The 24,762-nt window shown below is 35.6% G+C and overlaps 1 protein-coding gene and 1 pseudogene across 5 annotated transcripts; one reads left to right on the forward strand and one right to left on the reverse strand.

Moving 5' to 3' along the window:
- LOC107640126 overlaps positions 1-5,218 on the reverse strand; it is a 6,850-nt pseudogene extending 1,632 nt beyond the window's left edge.
- LOC107642863 (acidic leucine-rich nuclear phosphoprotein 32-related protein) lies at positions 20,644-24,697 on the forward strand. Of its 5 annotated transcripts, XM_021123014.1 has the most exons (5): positions 20,644-21,777; positions 21,943-21,969; positions 23,228-23,450; positions 23,772-24,203; positions 24,307-24,697. In XM_021123014.1, exons 1-3 carry the CDS (start codon positions 20,686-20,688, stop codon positions 23,444-23,446), a joined length of 1,338 nt encoding a protein of 445 aa, XP_020978673.1. In that variant the 5' UTR covers positions 20,644-20,685; the 3' UTR covers positions 23,447-23,450; positions 23,772-24,203; positions 24,307-24,697. The 5 variants fall into 5 exon arrangements, with proteins under 5 accessions (XP_020978673.1, XP_020978671.1, XP_020978672.1 ...); XM_021123012.1 differs by having other exon boundaries at positions 23,228-24,203; XM_021123013.1 differs by having other exon boundaries at positions 23,228-24,203; positions 24,320-24,697.

Raw genomic sequence — 24,762 nt, forward strand, 5'->3', positions numbered from 1 at the left:
TTTGGCAGCAGACCCACTCCAATACCAACCCACTTCTGGACCTGCTTGTTCATCTGAATTGTAAGAGAGAATATTACCTTTTAGATTTTGAGATAAAGGAGAATAAAGAGTATCCAAATGCCACCTACCAACCGACCAAATATCCTGTATCCGGAGATTCGAATCAGAAATGTGAACATAATCCATCTCATTAGATAATCGTCCTTCTCTCCTCCAGCTAGAAAACCAAAAATTCTGGTTCAAATCTCCAATACACCAAGCAAACCCATCTTTCAACACTTCCCAAGCCTTGCAAAGACACCTCCAAATGGGAGAGTCCTTGTTCTTAGGATAACTAAAACAGTCATATAGAGATGATCGGTATTTGGCATCCAACAATTGGACCCATAGCTTGTTTGGCTGCTGAAAAAAAGTCCAAACTAGCTTCCCAAGAAGAGCAATATTTACACAATAAGGATCTCTAACCCCCAAACCTCCATATTTTTTTGGAGTAACCAGTACCTTCCAACTAATGAGATTCAATCCTCTTCCATCAACTTGTCCTTTCCAAAGAAAATTCCTCATAGACTCCAATTTACTCATGATTCCTTTGGGAAAAATAGAGACATGCATCTGGTACGTGGGAATAGCAGCTGCAACAGAATTAACTAAGCAGAGTCTACCAGCCCGATTGAGTAAATTCCCTTTCCAGCTTGCTAGCCTACTCCGAATCTTATCCAGGACACCATTGAAAGCTGAACAAGTTACCCTAGAATGGCTAAGGGTAACTCCAAGATACTTGCCCAAGTCCTGGACAAATCTGATAGAGGATACCCTAGTGAAAACCTCTTTCCTTGTTGCAGAGACATTCTTGGAGCAAAGCGCTTTAGACTTCTCCACATTAATCTTCATCCCAGATGCTTTGCAAAAAGACTCTAAAACCAAAATCACCTTTTGCACTTGTCCCTTTGTAGCTTTACAGAATAGAAGCAAGTCATCCGCAAACATTAAGTGGGATATTCTTGGTCCCCCTCTAGAAATAGCAACCGGCTCCCACAAGCCCAAATCAACCTTATGACTAATAAAGCATGCCAATCGCTTCATACATAGTACAAAAAGATAGGGTGACATAGGGTCTCCTTGTCTAAGACCTCGACTAGGAGTAAAGCCATTCAGATGATTCTCATTCCAAAGAATAGATAAGGAAGAAGCAGTGACACAATTCATAATCAAATTAACTGTAGGAATAGGAAAACCAAAGCTCTTTAGGGTATGAGCTAAAAACCTCCAATCAACTCTGTCATAAGCTTTCTCCAGATCAATCTTAAAGGCCAATGTGCCTTTCTTTGATTTAGTCTTCTTCATAAAGTGGAGAACTTCTTGAGCAATAATGATGTTGTTAGGAGTTCCTCGTCCTGGAATAAATCCTCCTTGAAGCGGGCCAACAATCTCCGCAAGATGAGGACGAAGCCTATTAACAAGGACCTTCGTGATGATCTTGTAAACTACATTGCAGAGACTAATCGGTCTGAAATCTTTCATAGATACCGGTGATTCAACCTTTGGAATAAGAACCAGTAAAGTCTCCAATATTCTCGGATCAAGAGTAACACCGGAGAATGCCTGCTTAACCATCTTCCAAACATCAAGACCAATGATCTCCCAATATTCTTTGAAGAAGAAAGCATGAAACCCATCAGGACCCGGAGCTTTAAAAGAGTTCATGTGAAAAACAGCTGTTCTGACTTCCTCCATAGTAACTGGTGCCATAAGATTATTGCAAGCTTCCACATTCAGAGAAGGAAGAGGCACATCACCAAGGCAACCCAAATCAACATCATCCAAATGACAGAATAAGCTTTTATAGAAAGACTCTGCTTCTTGACTCAGAACCTCTGGATCAGTTTCCCACACTCCATCCTTGAGAAAAAGACCATGAATCTTATTATGCTTCCTTCGGGCAAGAGTTTGAATATGAAAGAATCTTGTATTCCTATCCCCGAACCTTACCCACTGCTCTCTGGACTTTTGGAATCAGAGGAGCTCTTCTTGCACTAGAGTATTATTATAATCATCAAGTAACTGTTGTTCTTTCTGACGCAAATAAATACTATCCACCATTTCCAACCGCTTTTGTAAATAATGAATCTGCTGCTCTAATTCACATTTCTTAACAAAAATGTTACCAAATACCTTCGAGTTAAACTCTAGTGAATTCTTCTGTACTTCCGAAAGCTTGCCATGAATCCCTCTATTACCAGACCACCATGACTGATTCACAATATCCCTATACCCAGGATGAGTAGCCCAAGCAGCAACAAATCGGAAAGGTCGATTCTCTTTAGGCTGAGGACGACCTTTACAACACACCAGAATAGGGCAATGATCAAACTGAAGACTATTTAAAACTTCTGCATAAGCCTCTGGAAAGATAGATAACCAACTACTATTTATACAGACTCGATCAAGCTTTTTTGCCACGTCAACATAATTTTTTACCCTTCTGTACCAAGAAAATCGCCTCCCAATAGTCTTCAGATCAAACAAACCACTATTCCCTAATGAAGTAGTAAACATGTCTGCTCTTTGATGAGAAAATTGACAGCCCTTAGATTCATGAGAAAATTTGACTTCATTAAAATCACCAAGAACAATCCAAGGTCCCTGAAAAATCATAGATTGTGCAACAAGATAATCCCAAAGGAGAACCATTTTATTAAATTGAGGACTGCCATAAATATCACTACACCTCCAAATTAAATTATCAAATTGAACCTCAACAGTAACACCCTGATCAAAAGCATCAATGAACTTACAACAAACACCCTTCATAAAGGATAGAAACCAAATACCTCCCTTATGCCCCTCTACTTCTACTATACCAACAGAGTGATACCCCAACCTTTCCCAAAATAATTTTAAATACTGAAAAGGGGAGTTAGTTTCAACTACAATAAAGAAAATAGGTCTAAATTTTCTTACAAGTTCCTTACAATGCACCTGGGCTAACTTATTAGAAGCACCCCTAATATTCCAAACAATCATATTTAAACTATCCATAAATAATAGGGACAGAATAAATAAGAACATAAACTCTAAACAGAATTACCAACCTCAATAGGTGGTTTGTCCTGCGGTGCTGGCACACTCTGATCCTCAATAATTGCTACCTTCGGACCCCCTAACACTGCACCTGCCATACTTTCATCTAATAAGGTTTTCTCCGTTGTACCACCATTTTTATCAACTGGCGAGTTCTGCAGGGAGGAAGGCTGAGGACACTTCCGTAGAGAAATTCCACGACGTGCAGGAGTTCTGCGCGATGAAGATGGCGCAATTTCATGTTTTTCTCGCTTCCCCATCCTAATGCCAATTGATTTGCCTCCATCACCATGCAAATTGGGCCTTGGAACCCTTCTCGAACCATACTTGTGCTGCTTTCCATCTTGGTCCTTCAAACCTGATGACTGGCCCATTGTGAATTTTTCCTTACGCAGTACTTGTTGTCAGCCCTCTCCATCATCCATGCATGCCTCATTAACATGACCATCAGACACGTGAGGAGCCAATGATTCCGTAACCACATCCTTCCCTTTAACAACTCCTAATTTCTCACCCAAATTACGAGAATTCTCACCCAAATCACGAGCTTTTGATTCAGTCTCTTTATGAAGCTCATGATTGTTGTGTGGCACTAGTGTCGGAGCTTCATTATTTTTTCCTTCACCAAAGGAATTTCTGTTTCCTTCCAAGAACTCCTTCTCCATGCACAACGATTTATCATGCCCATACCGTGTACAAGTAGCACAAATCAACTCTAAACTCTCGTACTCCACTTCATGAGTCACACCCTCCACTATAATATGTTTGATTACAGGCAACCCAAGAATAATTTGAACAGAAGCTCGGGCATATTTTCCTCTTTCTGCAAGCTTAGTGGCCAAATCTACTTTTACCGGAACCCCTATTGCAGAAGCAATTCGCAGCATTGCTTGTTCCTGGTAGCACCAAATTGGAAGTCCCGAGACTCGAATCCATACCAGCGTTGATCGAAAGGATTTTTCGCATGGCCTAAAATTCACATCCCATGGCTTTACTGCAACATAGTGACCGTCTATCAACCACGGGCCACCAAGAATGACTTTCTCACGATCCGCAACAACATCAAATTTAACCAAAAAATACCCAAACCCCACATCCAACAAATCAAACCCTCCTTTGATGCGCCATACTATCCGAAGCTTATGCATGAGAGCCGTGTAGCCATAATGCTTATCCAGCACCTTGATCACGATGGCTTCCTTATAAGGTTCAGCTAGACAGCTCTTTGCCTCCTTGGTAAAACTGACACTTGGTGGGCGAATCTTTTTAAATATACCTACATCCTTTGTGTACACATTAGTATATTTTTTATTTAATTGTCGTTAAATTTTTAGATCTAACAAATAATAATCACAATATAATTTATCACACTTTAAAAATTGTGTAATAGAAAAATCTTATAAGAATTTTTATAGTGGTTATTGTTTTATATTTTATAAATGAATATATTTGCTTTTTCCAAAAACATATAGAAATAGATTTGTAATATTAACTTTTTCCATAATTTTTCTCTCAAATGTCCCTATTTATTTATCAAAAAAGAAAACGAATTGTTTTCTGTTCTTGATTTTTTTTTAAGAGATTAAATAAATGAATAAAAGCACAAATTTTTTATATCTATAAAAATCGCTACAAGATGTAGATGTAATGGTTTCTAATTGAACGTGTTGGACAGAAATTGCTACAGGTAAAGTTGTAATTATAGATATAAAAAAGTTGTAATTTCGTCCGTGATATTAAAAGTTATGCTCTAGTAAATTTGGTCTCCAAACGAGAGAGAGTATAGAAAAATAATAACAAGTATGAACAATATAAATAATAGTTTAAAAAATGAAGGTACATTATAATTAAAAATCAAATTTTTAATTAATTATCAAATTACCATATTTTGAAATTTAAAAAATTAGAATTACCAATTAAACCTATTCACACTATGGACGGTTACTCCTAATATCGTCATATCCTCCTAATCTCTAGTCCCCTCTCGCCGCCGCAGCCTCACCTGCGCTGTTGTAACCCTCCGGCCGACAAGCTCCCTAACACCATCGTTGTTCCTCTGTAATCGAGCGATCTCCGTTCCTCCTCTCGCCGCCGCATCTTCATCGGTGTCGCTGCAACCACCTCGACGGCAATGCATTGTTCAAAACCATGCAGAATATCCACTCCATTCTCGCCTACCACAACCTCGACCGCAAGATCAAGGTCACAACGCCGCACAGCATGGCGGTTCTCGCTTCTTCCTTCCCTCCTTCTTCTGCCACCGTCGCCATGAACCTCACAACGCCACACAGCATGGCAGTTCTCGCTTCTTCCTTCCCTCCTTCTTCCGCCACTTTCACCATGAACCTTGTTCCCGTAATGATCGACATTGTTACTGTAAGAACCCGATTTTCAGTAAATAGATTTTTTTAGCTATTTTAAAATTTATTTCACAAAATTTCGAATCACAGTCCAATAAGAAATAGTGAGGCTGGCCCAACGGTTAAAAAAAAAAAGAAAAAAAGAAAAAATTAAATAGAAAAATATCATTAATAAAGTCAAAATTGACTTTATGAGGGTAATTAATCCCCCTAAGTCAAGTTTGACTAGTAAATAATAAATATTAGCCTACTATTGGTTTATTTTTCTCACTAGAGACTTTTGAGGCAGAAATTTACTTTTAGTGACGGTTTTGCATACGCCAAAAAAACTCTTGTAACCAAAAACTTTGAAATCAATGGTAAAAATAATTTCTACCTTGGTAATTATGTCCCAAGATTAATACTAGCAATCCATTCATGATTTATTTTTTTAAGAATAAATCTTAGCCATTAATTATTTTACCACACGATAAAATTTACTTTGAATTGAATTTCTGACTAGTATTCCGCAAACGACTCCTAAAGACCCAAAATCTTCTTACTTGTCACTCAAGTAACTTGTCTCTCCTTCTCAGCTTCTGGACCAAGACTATCTCAGCTTTTTACCCTTCTCTGCTGTGTTTTTAACCTCGAGTAACTAATTGCAGTTAACTGTGGATAAGCTCGACACGCAAGCGCTGACCAAGCTTTCTCGTTTTCACGCCCTTCTTCATTAAATTCCAATCCTTGACCACGAAATTCAGCCTCTTTTACCATCATAAATTCAGGAAGACTTTGATTTTTTATTTAAGGAAGTATTGGCCATAACATTCACAAAATGCTTTACACATTTTTACACTCTTTTAACCGAAATCTTGAGAGAGAAAGAGAGAAAATTCTTGTACTTGTTTTCTCCGTCCCAGCCCCTATTTCAAATCTTCTTCTATTGTTCTTCATGTATTTTTCACGTACTCAATCCATACAAACACAAACTCTTGCCCGTTTTCGCTAATTATTGGGTTTATAAGAAATTTTGGTTAGGTAAACTCTTGTTATTTCTCCTTTCCCTAAAAAAATAGTAGCCATGATGAATTTTTATTCTCCTTCATGTATAGAAAATTTCTCTTGAAGTACCCATGGAGTACGCCTAAGCAGTTAGAGAGATTCGAGCTCAAAGTGGTTGAATTTAGATGTTTTTGCAATACTTTCGGCCAAAAACAAAACTGCACCATCACCCAGCTGTGCTCCTGCCCTTGTGTGCACATTTTCTAGAGTGTGTGAAAGGTTTAATAACTGAATAACATGAGAGATAAGGGTTAAGATTAGTTAGAGTATATTTGTGCTTGTTTTCGGTGTTTATATGAGCCACTTATGGTGATTCTGTACTTGATTCTTAATTCTAAAAATTCAGTGATGCTTCTTTATTTTTGGACTATTATTTGATTAATATATGAAGTTTATTTGCCTCTGAAAATTGTATAAAACTACTGAAATTATTTGGAGCACTTGGGATTCAAGTTTCAAGCCTTAAAAGTCCCAAAAGTGGATACAAATGACAAATTGCATCCCTGGAAATTCAGCCATAAAATGATCATGAAAGTCGCGTGTACAAGAGTTACAAAGATATTAGAAAACTGATTTTAATCCTATGAAATAAAGGCGTAAAAGTAGAAAGGGTGTTATGGTTATTTTTGGGTAAAAAGAGGGTTAAAAATATAATTTAATTGAAAGATAAGCAAAATTCTGAACTTAGTGTCATCAAGGATAAATTAGTAATTATGTAAATTAATTTAGTCAAAATTATAATTACAATAAAATTTTGAGCCTAAATAAAAGTTTTAGTAAAAATTAGAAGTAAAACGGTAAAAAACGGTAACTAGAATAAGTAAATAAATTAATAAAAGATAAAATGATTTTTTAGGTCTCTAAGAGTAGAATTGGCATTAACTAAAAGTATTATGAATAATTTGGTCATATAAAAATATTAGGATTAACCCGATAACATTTTGACAGTAAATCAGGTTAAACGGTAAAACTAGAGTACTTAGGAATATATTAGTAATTTTAGGCATAAAGTCAAAATTAAAAGTTATTAATTAACTTACACTTTGTTTGGTTCAAAATAATTTGTAAGGAAAGAAAATGGGGAGAAGAAAATGGATGAAAAACTTAATTTTTCTCTGTTTGGATCAGCAGTAAAAATTATATGGAAAACAAAAAAAATGTATGTGGAGCCAGTTTAATTTTTTCTCCCCAAAGATGCGAAGAAAATTGGGACTGAAATGTAAAGATGGGTAAAAGTATATATTTACCCTTTTAGTAACAGATCAAAATCCTAATTCACTCTTTGAAAAAATAAAAACACGTCTCTTCTCCTTTTCCGTTTTGCAGTCATATTCAACAGCGTAACCAGAGCTTCCTAACGTCGTTGGCATTGCTACAGCAGCTTCGTCATTGTGGTGACAGCTCCACGGCATCTTCATCCCTGCATCCTCAAGCCAAATGTGCGTTCTTTTTTCATTGTAGTCAGAGTTTTTTTCATAAACGAAATGCAAAATTCATCACGGTCCATATTTTGTATTCTTTTATTTTTCAACTGAGATATTGTTCTGATTTTATGTTCTATGTATGATTCTTATCTTTGTAGTGAAAAATTAATCCATGCTTTCTTCTCTGTTTTTAAATTAGTCTTTCATCCTAATTGAAAAATCTAACTATATTCAACTTTATATTTCGCTGTCAGTTTATGTTTGGTCCAAAAAAAGATTTTTAATGCATTAGAATTTGATGAAAAATATTAACTTAAAATATTAATTAATATTAATAAAAAATATTAATCATGTAATATTTCACATTTTTATTCAGTATTATAATTAGTAATAACAGAGTAATAAAGATATGGTAAGCATATCACAAGATGAAGATCATAAGGTCTTTTTTTATTTATAATTTATGATAATATTATACAATTAAAGTAACTAAGTCCAAGGTTAGGAGATGCTCTTATACAATTTGGTTTTATGCTCTGATTGTTCGACTTTGAATATAAGGTTTTCTAAAAATTCCACTAAAAGATTATCTATGATTGAATATAAGAACCAAAAGGATTCTACAAACTCCACTTTAGTTCATGCATCATTTGCTTAGTGTATCAGGTACTTGCTCTATAGATAATTTTTTTTATAAAACTAAAAAAAGATTTTTTTTAGATCAGTAGTGAAAAACTCGACTCTTGGAGTACATAGTTCTAATGTCAAGTGATTAAATTTAATCCGCTTTGACATTGCCATCAAAGACCAAAATCAACCACAAAGTACATATTAAATCTAAACGTAAAACTAATAAATAAGTACACAATACACACAACACAAGACCAAATTATTTCTCAAACGTAATACATTGAATTGAATTTTTTTAGTTGTGTTCTTTCATCACCTGTACTCCTTAAGAAGCTAATATAATCACTTTCCCCACTTTATCCATCTATAGTTTTCAATTATTGCCTTTGATTCCACTCTTTTCTTGACTTGTATTCACTTTTTTCTTTGAACTCCACATTTGTGTTTTGGAATACATGCTTTAAAACTAAAAAAAAAAGATCATTTGGATAAATTTTCCATTGTACATATTTAGAAAATTAACATGAATCAGAATTAAATTAGTTTAATCAAAGATTGGTAGTGGATAAACCATGACAATTACAATTATTTTAGATAGTAAGTATTAAATTGGAGATATCATAAAAATTGATTCTATAATTTGTCTGTCTGTTGTATATGTCATAGGAAAAATACCTATAATAATCCAAATAGCTTGGGACATAAAAAAAAGTATAGTATTTTATATATGTCATAGAAAAAATTTCTATAATAATCCAAATAGCTTGGCAACCTAAAAAAAAGTATAGTGTTCTCAACATGGACTAAACAGTTTGCAGAGTTTATAGAATATGTACACATGGTTTAGGCATTACTAATGTTTAAATAGCTAAGCCCACTAAATTTTGTTGCTAAACCATTGCATTGATTAATATATCATGTGATTTACATTTTTTGTTTATCATTTATGACAGTGAGTTTAGAATCGAGTTTGGCGTTTACGAGTTCGTGATAAGTGACTCACGACAAGCTTCTGTTGTTGAAAAGCAAGTTTTGGTTGTTGAAAAATAAGTCTCATTAATTGAAAGACAAGTTACAATTGCTGAAAAAGGGTTAGCTATAATGCAACAGAGTAGGCCTCGCCTTTATAGCGAATCAAATGTATGGAATATGTTGAGTTGTTGATTGAATTGGGTTTGATAGGTTCATATCGGATGCAATATTATCAATTCTTATGTGAAAATGAGCAGCAAAAGCGCCAAATTTTTGTATCCCACCTGAACTGCGACTAGATGCTCTTTTTCATTTCATGACTGCTGCTGGTGTTTGCCTAGGAGATATAGTACTTCTAGAAAATATTCACCATTACAGGTATGAAGGACTTAATTTATGTGAAATTTGAGGTTATTGTTTTTAACAATTGATTATTATATTTTTATTACCGTAATCTATGAGTATATGTCCATGTGTTTGACCAAGATATCATTCTATGTTTTATTTATTTTAAGACATGGTTACAAATTACTATTCATTGATATCATTCTTTGAATTGAAAAATATTGAAAAAATAATTTATTATGATCCACTCTTTATGTTAAGTAATTTTTATTTGTTGTGTATGCTTGTGCAGGGATCATAATACTTGAAGATGTTTGTGAACAAGTATACTGCTTAGTACAAGCAAAAATAGATCATGTGTTAATATCTTTAACTAGAAAAAATATTATTTTTTGGAAGTAGATATGTATAGATGACTCTAGCTATGTGGAATTAATTTTTTGGGAAGTAGGCATACGCTGGTGACTCTAAATATGAAGAATTACCATTTTTGGTACTGGCGTGTGGTGTTTAAATATTACTCTTCTGGAGTGCTGGTCGTTGTTATTCTTTTGGTGTTTTATTATATGGTTATAAGAATTGTATATGATTTTTCGTCGCTTGTAGTAAGAAAGAAACGCTAACAACTTTTAATGTTACTATTTTATTTTTAGGAAGACGATCTAGTGACATTTTCGTTGCAATATAATTAAAGAAATTAATAACGTAACCTAAGAGTAATTTTTATTCTTTTACACAGTTATTAATTTGTATGTGTTTGAAAAATAAAGATATATCTTTTCATTTATGACATTTAAAATTTTGAAAAATAATTTGGATAATTTTTTTGTATTAGAAAAATAATTTAAATACATTAGTATATTATAATATGTATATAATATATGTAAGGGTAATAAGGTAATTTTACTCCATGATAATTTTCTCTCTTCTTACTTTTCTTTATATTCAAACAAGAGAAAAAATTTTTATTTTCTTTCCTTCCATTTTGTCTTCATCCAAACAATATACAAAGAATTTTACTTTTTTTTTTATTTCCTCTCATTTTCTTTTCATTCATTTTCTTTTCTCTCATTTTCTATCATACATCCAAACATAGTGTTAATGAATGGTAAGAAAGTTAGAAAAACATATATGAGAGTAAAATAGTGAAGTAATAATATTAGTGGTGAAAGTGTCACTAGGCTATGTTTGTTTGAAGGAAAAATGGAAGAAAATGATTATTTTTCATTATTTGGTTGAGAAGAGAAATTAGAGAGGAAGGAAAAGAGATGAAAAAAATTAGTGGGACCCACCAATTTTTTTCTCTCCAACATTGGAAAGAAAATAGAGAGAAAACTAATTCGTTCTCTCTACTTCCAATATTACCCCTTCATTTTTTCAATATATTTTATAATATGCTTAAGGTTGTTTGGAGGCTGGTATTACCCACTGATTGCTAAAAGAATTCCGTTAGGGAGATAATGAGGAATCTTGACAATATGTACAATGAGTTTTGAATTTGACTCAATACAAAGAAAAAAAAAAGAGCAAACTGTTATTTCAAAAAATTAACCATCTTAATCCTAATTTACCAAAGAAATTTACCCAAACACCCTCCCCAAATCATCTGCTACCCTACTCTCATCAATCATTCCACCTCTCCGGCATTAGAAACTCCTTCACCGGCCATCAAACAACCATCTACGTAGTTATTATAATAATCATCCGACTACCTAGTGAAATGACCATCCGGCATTTGTTAATTGTATATACTTAAATGGAATCAAACAAAATAATAGGGGGACCCCGTATCCGCCGGGGATCTGGATATCCGCGGATATCCACGGATTTTACCAATTAACAATCTCAAACACAGAACAATAAATAATTTCAAGCACAGAACATCAACAATTGAGCAAATCCTAAATTTTCAAATCAAAATTCAACAACAATTGTCCAGACAGAAATAAAACTCAGAAGATTAACAATTTCAAACAATTTCAAATACAGAACATTAGCAATTGAACAAATTCTGAATTCCCAAATAAAGATTCAACAATAATTGCAGAAATAAAGATATAAACACAGAAGATAAATAATTTAAAATATTGAACAAACCCTAAACCCCAAATGTTGAAAAAAAACCTCAAAAGAAACTAAACAAAGAGAAAGGGCCTTATTGATGCGGCGACGACGAGGTTTCGGCAGACGGCGACGACGAGGCTTCGGCAGACAGCGACGATGAGCGGCGAAGAGGCTGTTGGAGGCGACGATTGTGCTGGTAGCGGTGACGATTCTGCTTGAGGAGGCAGCGATGAGGAAGACCGATTAGGAGGCTGCAATGATGGTGACCGAGCAAGGAGCAGGAGGCAGCGATGATGAGGCAGCGACAGTGAGTGATAGTGCGGTGATTTACGATGTGAATGAGGGAAGAAAGCGGTGACCAACGATGAGGCTTGTAAGCAGCGGAGAACCTTGGCGTGGCTGGCGAAGTGACGAGGTAGGAGGAAGACGGCGGTGACGCTGTTGTTGGAGAAGAGAAGCATCAGCTGGAGGTAGAAAAAGAAAGAGGTGGCTACTGGGTTGAAGGAGAGAGTTTGAGAGTGAATCTGAAGTGAGGAGGGTGGCTGCTAGGGTAACATTTGGGCTTTTAACATAATATATATATATATATATATATATGGGTATTTATGTAATTTTATATTTGTGGGTATTATACGGGTACCCACGGGGCGGGTACCTCTTCCCCTGCCCCCGCCCCATTTAATAGACGGGTACCCGTCCCCGCCACCTGCGGGGAAAAAACGTTCCCCATATTTGCTCCCCGGCGGGTAAATCCCCGTGGATACCTGCCCCGCCGGGGGAAATTGTCATCCCTACAAAATAACCATCCAATTAACAATTAAAATAACCATCTACATACCTAGTGAATTGAACATCCAATTATGAAGCTCGTTAATTTATTTTCATTGTAATAATCATACCTTAATCTTCTCGAACAGCCACTTCATCAGCTTCGTCTTCTCGCAAACTAACTCTGCCACTGCCGGCTTCACTTCGATAAGATTCTCTATCATTGCGAGCGTCGCGTAAATTATGATAGAGTCATCGGGATCAGAATCATTGAGTCGGCGGAGAATCTGCACCAGGAGCTCGAGAATACTGTTCTCTATCAAACCATCAATTAAAACCTTATCCGGTTCATCGTTGTCATCGAGGACATCCTCGTCAGTAAGGTCCTGGAGGAGCTGAACAACGTCGATGGCGATGTTAGTGTTGTCGTAGTTGAGGTGGTCGATGATGGAGGGGACGATGTTGAGTGCGACAAGGTCAGGGTAGAGCTCAGGGGATCCGCGCGAGGATCTTCAGTTTTTGGAGTTCCTCGTGGAGGTCCAATTCCGAATTAGCGTATGCGTAAAATGGAGGAATACGTAACTTCTCCCTAACTAAATCCTTATTTATTTAAAATTTAAAATACAAAATTATTAAGAATTAATTAAATTAATTATTAACGGATTATAATTTCAATTTTATTTTTATTGTACACATTGTACACTAAATTCATTGTCTCCCCATATTTTCTCTTATTTAAAATAACAATTCGCTCTCCATCGGTGGGAGAGTAACAATACAATCTCTAATTATTAACTTTATTATATTTTTTTGACCTATTTGTTAAAATTTTGTTGCTAGAGTTAACGGATCTTATCTATATATAATATTAAGGCATTTTTATTTAAATAATGAAGGTTGTGGTAGGCTTAGAGAAGGAGGGTTGAATCTATGCCTTCCTTTTAACTTGCTGTTGTTACCCTTTTAAAACAGATTTGCAATTCTGATTCTGTTTTAACTTAGCAGCAGAAATTTATGAGACAATTTATTTTTGTCTCATGAATATCAGAAAACAGAACACAGCAGAGAAAAGAAAAGCTAACACCAACATGTATCCTGGTTCAGTTGCTTTGTGCTAAGCAACCTACATCCAGTCTCCTCCACAACTATGGAAGAATTTCACTATAGTTAACAGTATTACATACACCAATAACACAGGATTGACCCAATCCTTTCACACTCAAGTTCTAACCTAACTTGACATTGGCTATGCTAATACCTAACTATACTACTTAGTGCTAACCCAACTAAGAAAGGGATACCTCACAGGTACAAGATACAAGACATAAACAACACCTTGAGCCTTGAGCTTCACCAACCCATAAGCTTACTTTTTTTTTTCTCAAGCATCAAAGTAGAACCTTTGCTTCTGACTTCTCCAACTTGACCGAAAGCCACAAAACAGTAACAATAGAAATCTTCTTATGGTCAACTTTGATCTTAGCCATTGAAAAACTACTTGGTCCCCAAGTATCACTTGTGACCGTAGATGTGAAGTAGAATAGGGCAGAGACCAACTTTCCCTTGAGTGCCATTTTCGGATATAGCAGAGAGTTGGGAAGAAGGGATGAAGATTTGATGCATGCAAGATGAGATGGATTACCTTTCTTAAGCTTGATTTAGCTTGGGATTTCTGTTTTAGCTTCTGTGCTTCAAGCTTCAACTCTCTCTCTCTCTTGCTTCTTTGGTTATTGGCTTATGGAGAAACCTTTTTCTCTCTTTCTCTTTCTTACTTTTCTGAAGTCTTGATGTGACTTGATTAGAGAAGAGAGGAACGTTGCTTTTGGTTAAGCAAAAGAGAGGGATTTGTATTTCTGAAACCAGATTGGGCTTGGATCGGGTATTAGTATGCTTGGCCCGATTTAATTTCTTTGGTTTCTTCCTTTGCTTTTGATTTGGCTCTTTATTTTGCTTTCAGCCCAATATTCTTTGCTGAATGCCTTTCATTCCATTTGGGCTTTTAACATTTGGCCTGCAACAATAAACAATTAGTTAATAAGTATATTTAATTAATCAACACTAATTATTTATTTTGCTCAAAAATAATGTTTGTCATCACTAATTAATTTAGTTAATTTCTTAACTCAACAAATAAATTAAGAGAAGAATTAAATTACTCGATTCCCCTAAATGGATTTTAAAAACGTGATTCCCCTAAATCATATAATATATAAATCGTCCTAGGCTTTTGTGTTTTAAATAATATATGAATCATGTTACCCTGGGACGATTTATGTATGAAATGCAATGCTCAAAAACACATAAATCGTCCCAGGCCTTTGTATTTTACAAAATGTATATAAATTGTCCTAGGTCACCATGGGTTATATTTTTTTATCCTAAAACTCATTTCCCTAGCACGATTTATATGTAACTAGTCACCCCTCAAGACCCTAGCACGATTTATGTATTATTATGGTAAGGCACATTATGCTGGGACAATTTACATTCAAAATCACAAAGCTCATGGCTATGGAATAATTTATGTGCTAAAAGAGGTTATAAATAAAGGAGAACCATGAATATCGATCCATAGTTAAGTTGAGAGTTTTAGGAAGATGGCTGAGAATGTGTTTTTATAGTTCATTACCTGAGAAAAATTGATGAAAAAGTAAGGATGTAACGTTCAATAGTAAAAAGTAGGTCAGAGTGTTCGTAAATCCTTCAACGAGTTTAGAGGATTTACGAAATAGTATATTATAGAAGTAAATAAAATTACGATAATAAATAAATAAAATTCATATGAATAAAACCAAATAAAAAATAAAAGATTTTATATAACTATTTTGTAAATCCTCTAAATTTATTGAAAGATTTACGAACACTCTGACCTACTTTTTACTACTGAACGTTATACCCCTTACTTTTTCATCAATTTTTCTCTGGTAATGAACTACAAAAACACATTCTGAGCCATCTTTCTAAAACTCTCAACTTCACTATTGATCGATATTCATGGTTCTCCTTTATTTATAACCTCTTTTAGCACATAAATTATTCCATAATCATGAGCTTTGTGTTTTTGAATGTAAATTGTCCCACCCTAATGTGCCTTACCATAGTAATACATAAATCGTGCTAGGGTCTTGAAGGGTGACTAGTTACACATAAATCATGCTAGGACAATGAGCTTTAGGATAAAAAAATGTAACTCATGGTGGCCTAGGACGATTTATATACATTTTGTAAAACACAAAGGCATGGGACGATTTATGTATTTTTGAGCATTGCATTTCATGCATAAATCGTCCCAAGGTAACATGATTCATATATTATTTAAAACACAAAAGCTTAGGACGATTTATATATTATATGATTTAGGGGAATCACGTTTTTAAAATTCATTTAGAGGAATCGAGTAATTTGATTCTTCTATTAATTTATTTAAATAAAAAAGTCTATTATTAATTGATTATTTGTCAAAAAATAATTTTAACGGATAAAATGTTTTTTTATTGTGTCAATAATACGCTGTAATAATGTAAAATAAGTAATTTTTTTGAAAAAATTTATAATAAGATACTTAAATTCCTAACTAATTATAAAACATAAACACATAAATCTATAATGAATCGACAAACAAAAAAAAATTCCCACAAAAAGAAAAGAAACCATAAAAGTAAAAACAAGTAACCATAAATTTTAGAGAAAAGGACAATTTAGTCCCTGACCTTTTAACCCGTGGACATTTTCGTCCCTGAGCATTGGAAAATACATTTAAATCCCTGACGTTCCTTAAAATAAGACCGATGAGTCCCTCCGTCCATGAGCCACCCTCAGGGCGGACGGAAAACGCTGAGCTGGCTCCCCCTATGCTGACATGGCTCATCAGCGTGCCCACGTGGCAAGTAAGTGAGTTGGATGTTTTGAAAATGGGACACATTAGTCCCTCTAACACAATACGACGCCGTTCTGAAGCCTGCCCCTTATTTACATTATCGTTCCTTTCCCTGTGTGCAATCCCTATTACACCCACAGAGCTTTTACAGAATTACACAAAACCCTAAGGAAGATTAAAGATCAAAGACGGGATTACTCTGTTTCTCCCTCCAAAAAAACCACCGTCCCGACGGAAAAGGTTCCGGTGCGCATTCGGTCTGAATCCAGTCTGAGTTGCCGTCTTCATTACAGAAGGTAAGAATCAGTAGCATTGCTTAGTGAGTTGATTGTGTAGTTCAATTGTTATGAAAGTATGAACTGTTGTACGTGCATGGTGATAGTAATGGTATAAACTGTATGTGCGTTGTAACAGTAAATTTGATTCAATGCTAGGGCAAAGAAAAGTTCTTGGATGATTTCTGTTTCTATTTTTTTTGTAGGAGATTGATGTATGAGTGTATAGTTAGTTGAGCGTTGATTTCTGTTTTTTTTTCTCCAGATGGTAGATGTGTTTGTGGTGCCTGTTTTCTACCATGGAGGAAGTTTTGTCAGAAAAAGTAATGGTTCCCTTGTTTATGATCTTGAGACTTGTTTATTTTGGAAAAATTTATGAAAACTGTTTAGCAATATAACATCATCTCTCTAAATTATGTATGCAACTACAGCTTTTAATTCCTCAATGTTTCCATGTTTATTTACATACTCAAAACATAAGTTCAACATACTGATATTATAACTCCAGTTTCATTTAGATTACAGAACTCATAACTTGCCAAAATGGCATATTTCAATACATAACATGAACCTACAACATACCATTCTCTATCATGATTGTTATAGTTCATCTCTCAAGCAATAACTACATAAAAGGCAACAACAACAGCAAATATCATTACACAAATACACAAGGCTAATGGGTTTTTCTTCTTCTCCAAAGCAATAATCTTCTCCTCCAAAACAACCATTCTATGATCCAACTCATCTTCCTTTTCCTCTTCTTCTTCTACAACTTCAACATGTTTCCCATCGACATGTCTGCTCTCACATATGCACCAATTGCTTCCTATTCTGGCAAGATGCTCATCGACCCAAACAAAAAATTTGCAATGAGGTTCAGTTCCCTGTCAAAATTACCAAAATCATCTACTGTCAGCATCCATCTCAGATCAAACCAAAGGCAGAATTTTTAAATTTACCTTATAGAATGGACAACCCAAGAAGATTCTGTTAGGGTTGCTCCTGGTCCTCGACCTGTACATAATTGCATAAACTCCACAAAAGCACCTAGGGGCGACGGCGTCGTTTGGCTGGTCAGCATGAACACCACATGGAATTGAGCTTGAAACGGATTTTTCTTCTCTTACTCCACTAACACTTCTTCTTGAGGTTGATGATGCCCCCTTCGTCGCCATTACCAAAATCTGAACAAGTCTTCTCCTCAACACCTGCTGCCACCATGAAGGAACGACCCATACGAATTTTAATATTAGGGCAGGCTTCAGAACGGCGTCGTATTGTGTTAGAGGGACTAATGTGTCCCGTTTTCAAAACATCCAACTCACTTACTTGCCACGTGGGCACGCCGATGAGCCATGTCAGCATAGGGGGAGCCAGCTCAGCGTTTTCCGTCCGCCCTGAGGGTGGCTCATGGACGGAGGGACTCATCGGTCTTATTTTAAGGAACGTCAGGGATTTAAATGTATTTTCCAATGCTCAGGGACGAAAATGTCTACGGGTTAAAAGGTCAGGGACTAAATTGTCCTTTTCTCTAAATTTTAATAAGTTATTGTATCTATTGTTTTAGTGGTTGTTAGCTTTAGTTAGTGATAGCCTCTTCTTTTTAATTTTTTTTATTGAGATTTTATTTGATGGCATGGATAAGAATTAGTCAGTCTCAAATTGTGTTATTTTCACCAATTTAATTGATAGACAATACAAATATAAGAACATTAGAAAGTTTGTAAATGAGATAAGCAAAAACAGTTTAAAGTTTAACAAGATCATCTTCACAACGCTAATAAATGAATATTATAAAAATAGAGACATAGAATTTATATTGAAGATCAAAGAGAGAATAATTAAAAAAAGATTAATTTTGATGAGGTAACTTTTACTACGATCAAATCAAAATTTTACAAAAAAAGAAAAGAAGAGGTAAAGAACTAAGAATAGCAACCAATTTAATAGCAGGTACAATATTTTATTGAAATTTATGGTTACTTGTCTTACTTTATGGTTTATTATAAATTTATGTGTCTATTTTTATAATTAATTAAAAATTTAAGTGTCATTAAAATTTTTTTTGATGAGTTTATCTGTGCTACTTTTTGGAAACGTATCGTTGACAGGACAAGGCGTTTTGTTTTTTGGAATATTTTTTTGATACATAATTAATTAATGTCATACGTAAATAATACTCGTTAACTCTAAACGAAAAATTTAATAAAGAAGTCAAAAAATTTGAAGGAGTTAGTGTGTGTTTAGATTACAGCTAGTTTATAAACAGAGGTTTGTATAAAAATAATTTTATAGAATTAATTTTGATAAAAAATAAGTTAGTATTAACGTGATTTATGTTTGGTAATTCTTATTAAAAATGGATTATAGTAAACTAAATATTGTTTGGATTACATTATTTAAAATCACTTTTAGATAAAAAATTACAGAAAATGATATGAATTTAAATAATTATTTGATGTTATCTTAAAATTTTATTTTAAATATTTAAATAAATTTCAATATTTTTTTAGTACTTTTAATATTCTTTAGTACTCTAATAGAATTAATAGAATCATAATATAAAGTAAAATAAATATTCTATACAAAAAAGAAATAACAATAAACATAATAATATATATAAGAGAGTATTAGAAAAAAATATTATAAAAAAAAATAAACATATAAATAATGAAAGACATAATTGGTACATAGAACATAAAGTTTAATCCAACGTAAAAAAGTGAACGAAAAAACTAAAATTTTTAACTTTTAGTAAACATGGATTAAAGACAGAACGTTTACAGTATAAAAATGTTACCAAACATAAGAATGAAGCGTTTAAGAAATTCAAACGAACTACTATCTTCTCCAACACCAATCTAAACACATCCTTAATAGTGAAAGGCAGCATCATTTTTCACTCGAAGTAGGACGAAGTGTTTATATTGAGCAATGATTATGAACTAAGTGAGGTTTTACTTTTAAGAAAAATTATAATTTTATCTATTTTTTATATTTTTATTTTATATATGATTATTTTATATAAATTCTTATAGTTAAGAATCCGAGCGAAGTTTTACTCTTTTTCTTAAATTATTGGGTGTATTTTGGCGAGTGCCGTGGTTGATTTTCAGCATCTCTTGATCCCATCACGCCCCACCTTTGCAGTCCACATTCCACGTACACTAACAAACAGAAACTGAAGCGTGGCATTTAAGTAATATCGTTCATGCAGAGTGGCAATAACGTAGCCAGCCCGATATTTACAAAACGGGTGACGTGTCATATATGAGATGTCTGATTCACGCTTTAGCTCATCCTACACCCTTCTCGAAAACAAACACACAAATACTCAATCTCAGCCATCCATTACTACCACGTCATGGATCCTCCACTCTCCCAATCTAACGGCCGTGATAGGTCGCCCAACAAGGAGAACCACGCGGTCGAGCCCACCCTTTGAACCCTAGAGCTGACCCGGACCTCTAGCCCGAGAGGTTTATCCCGATTGGCCACCCCTCCCACTACACACAACACGCCAGAGAGAGAAAGAGAAAGAGAGAGAGAGAGAGAGAGAGAGAGCGCGAGCGCAGTGCATAAACCATCGCGTTTTTCTGTTTGTTTCCTCAAGAAAACTCCCAAATATTTGAATTCCCACACTAAAAACAAAATTAGGGTTTCCAATCCCTTCACTGAGCCACAGATAACCGTTGTGAATTCGAGTCCCTAAAAAATTAGGGTTTCCTTCTGAATTCGCTCCAACCTCAAATTAGCTCTTCCCGCAGCATCGTGGAGAAAACACACGTATAGATTCCTGGTGTAACAGTTGTATATATAAGGATTGTGAGTGGTCGTATTTGATGGATGAGATCTGGGAGAGGGCCGTGGAGACGGCTCTTGACGGAGAGACAGACCACGCCTCCGCTAGGTCTTTAACCCTAGACGGCGCCGTCAAGTGCGTTCAGGGACGGTTACCGCCACCGAGTCTTCTGGAGAGGTTCCAGAACCTTCAGCACCTGTCAATAGCTAACATAGGCGTTTCGTCGCTGGAGCAGTTTCCGCGGCTCCTGAATCTGCAGAAACTAATCCTCTCCGACAACAGAATCGCCGGCGGGCTTGAATTTCTGGTACAGGCTGGCCTCGACTCCCTTCGCGACCTCGATCTGTCTAACAACCGGATTCAGTACATTGAGGATCTAGCTCCTCTCGCGCAGCTGAAGCTCGTTTCGCTGGATCTGTACGAGTGCCCCGTCACGCGCGTCAAGGATTATCGATCTAGGGTTTTCGGGCTCATAAAATCGCTTAAGTACTTGGATAAGATGGATGCGGAGGAGAACGAGAGGCCTGAATCGGATGATGAAGAAGAGGAGGATGAAGAGGAGGAGGATGATCCTGGGAGTGGGGAAATTGACGGTGAGGATCGTCCCTTTGTGACTAGCAACGGGCACAGCGAGGGTGCTGATGGGGTTGTGGATGTTGACGATGACGAGGAGAGTGAGGCTGACGAGGAAGAGGCTGAGACGTCGAGAAGGGAGAACGGTGGGTCGACTCGCCAGGCGAATGGGTTCAGGGTTGAGCCTGTTGTGGGGGATGATGTGGAGGAAGATGATGAAGAGGATAATGAGTCCGGAGAGGAGATAGATGAGGATGATGGGGACGATGATGATGTTGTTGAGGTGCATGAGATTGAAGACAGCGATGATGAAGATGGGGTTGAGTATGATGAAGATGATGACGATGACGATGATGATGAGGATGAGGAAGAGGAGGAAGTTGACAATGATGAAGGAGAGTTTGCAGAGCCAGAGAGTACTGGGAGGTTGGAGAGCACCGAAGGGGAGATTGACGGGCATGAACAGGGGGAGGAAGATGGGGATGAAGATGACAATGGAGAGACTGGGGAAGATGAGATGGGCGTGGAATATGATGGAGAGTATGAAGATGATGATGAAGTGAGATGCCCTTCCACTTCAGTGTTTTTATGTTCTTATGGTTCATGCTTTTAATTTATTGATTGCTTCTTTATATATTTGTGTGTTAAAACATTTGCGCCACTATTTTTTCTATCGTCTTCTGATGATTTTCATCTGGCTAACGTCTTTTGTTCATGTTGTCAGATTGTTGAAGCGGATGCCGTAGTCATGGTTGTGTTTGCGTTTGATATTTGTGAAATTATGTTAATTGATAGTTGTTAAATAGATATGGTATCTGCCTGCTTCTTGTAATTTTGTTGCATTCCATGATTGTTGAAGTTGCATGGTGTCATATGTTGATTTATTTTGTCTTGATGTTCATCCCTACTTATCTTTGGAGCATGAGAGTGGTTTTAAGTGGTACTGAGTTCTAATCTTAGCGTTGTACTATTCTAAATCCTTTGTTCTTAACTGATTTGCTTAATGCTATATCAGGCCTATTTTCTGTTGGTGTATTATTCCGTTATTGGTGTTATTTCTGTGGGGATAACTATCGCAAGTTTATCCTTCTAATATTAATTTGTTTTCAGCGCCTGATCGAAACCTGCATAAGTCCAAATCTAAATTTATCATTATAAAGGTTTTCCTGCATAATTTCCTCTTCTAACTGTTTTAAAATTTTTATTCCAAGGGTTTTCAGCATAATTTCTTTTGACCAAAGCTTTTCTGCTTAACTTTTACCTCTGGAAAAGAGCTTTTGCTTCAGAATTTATGTCTCTAATTATTTTCTTGCATGATTCACCTCTGATGCTTTTCTTGTGTAATTTATATTTATTTATATACTTATATTTAATATGTAGTGTAATTTTAATTTCTCCAATGACTTTCCAACTAATACTTTTGTGGATTTATATTCACCTGGGTTAGTATCGGTGACTAAGTTTGGCACTATAAGGTTTTTCACTTGTTATTAGAATGTCTTTTAATTGGCTAGATGAAAAGACGTGTAGAAATTGAGGGCAAAATCATTGTCACAGTTTTGGGAAATTATTGTATGTGTATTATTTTCAGTACTTATTGTACTGTAACTCATTGTCACAGTTTGCTTATGACTTCAAATTGGCTAGGGTTTTTCACTTTTCTTTGCATTTTTTAATTCTGTTTAGTAATATTCTTGCTATTAGGATTCCTTTTTTTTTAACGACTTAATGATGAGTCATCGTTAATTTTGTGATGCTTGAAATTAGGATTACTCATTTATTCTTCTTTATTAGGTGACTGATAATCATTTCTTGATATTATGTTGCTGTGATTATTTACACTTTTTGAGTGATGTTTTGTTTAATCTTGGTACGAATGCAGAAATGCTTTGCATCATATTAATATTTATATTTTTTGAAGATCAATGTGAATTATATTTGTTATTTTCGATTGAATTGTATCGGCAACTTCTTAACACGGTATGTAATGATTTTCTCTTGAATCACAGGAAGAGGACTATGGCGCTGGGTATTTTGTTCAGCCAGTCGGACAGGCTGAAGCTGTCAATGCTGGGGATGGGTCAGTGAATGGAGGTAACGATGATGGTGAGGAGGAGGAGGAAGTTGATGATGATGATGATGCTCAGGTATTGCCTTCCAATTCACACCTCAAGAGGAAGCGTGATGATGAAGATGATGATGATGATGAGGACGATGATGAACAATGATGCGGTAATATATACTAAAGTCATCTAAGACGCATGATTGACGCCACCCCATTGATGTAGCACATGTTCATCCGTCGTGTTTTTAATGTTATTTCGGATTATTGGCATGGGATCCTCACCTTAGACAGAATTATGGTTGATCTTTTAGGGATTTAGCTGTGTTGGACGGGAAAATATTAGGGAATAGAATTGTGTGATGGTTGCCAATGTGTTAAGTTCAAAAATTGGTTAGATCGTTTTCCCGCTTTACTTTGGATATAGTCGTTGCTCTCATATTCAAATGGCAGTTATGAAGAGGTGTTTACCGCCAATGTTCTCCATGCAGGTGCTGCCTTGTATAGGAAACTGGATGCCTTTGGAGGGAACTTCATAAGATGGGTTGGGATTTATTTTTCAAATTTTGTTTTTGGTGGTTTCTCTCGTAAAACCCCATGTCATCGGTGTCCTTTTGGTGAGAGAGCAAGAAAACTTGGGAAACATATGTAGATAGGTTTCTAATGTCTATTTAAGAAGGGAAAAAAATTATCAAAAAATGATCGTATCAATGAAAGTGGGTGCATGATGTAGTGACGTGGCTCGATGATAAATTATTGTGTTTGTTACGTGGAGTTATTTCACCACCCAATCCGATCTTATTATTTATCGAGCTTGATGACAACAAAGGGTGAACGATGGTTCTTTTATTTTTGGTCGTCGATGCTTGGTCCTTTGGTAGTAGTCAATAGCCAAGCATGTGACAATGGGCCCCTCAATCTAGGTATGCAATCCTTTTTTATCCCACCAACTCCACACATTGACGAAATTTTATGTTTACTTTTTACAATTGTCTGAGTACTGTCATTCTCCATTATATAATACAGGTCACTTTTGCAGCTTGCCACGTGGCGTTGAATTGAGTATTTGATCTTCAATTGGACGGCAGATCCGCATTGATATTTATGCATAGACGTCGGTTATTGAATTTTCCCCAATTGTTGGAACCGAACCGATTAAAGAGGGAATCATTCAGCTGACCCTAATGTTAGTCGCGTAAGCCACACGCAAAGTTGTACAAAGGGTCTGGGTTTGGTAGAGTACATCTAGTTGGTTGTAATATCGGAGCCATTTTGCTCATATGATTTGGGGGACCTCACGTTGGACTTTTTTTAAATCGGAAGATGGGCACGTTCTCCCCACATTGTTAGTAATAGAATACTAGATAATTGATAAATACTTTTTGAATAAAAATTCAAGATGAACTTGACCTCGGAATTTTACTCGATCGTCGTATTGTACTATCTGCCCCACAATATATGTTTTACCCCGTTTTATGGGTA

Source organism: Arachis ipaensis, chromosome B05, assembly GCF_000816755.2.
Source record: "Arachis ipaensis cultivar K30076 chromosome B05, Araip1.1, whole genome shotgun sequence".
Taxonomy (NCBI): Eukaryota; Viridiplantae; Streptophyta; class Magnoliopsida; order Fabales; family Fabaceae; genus Arachis; species Arachis ipaensis.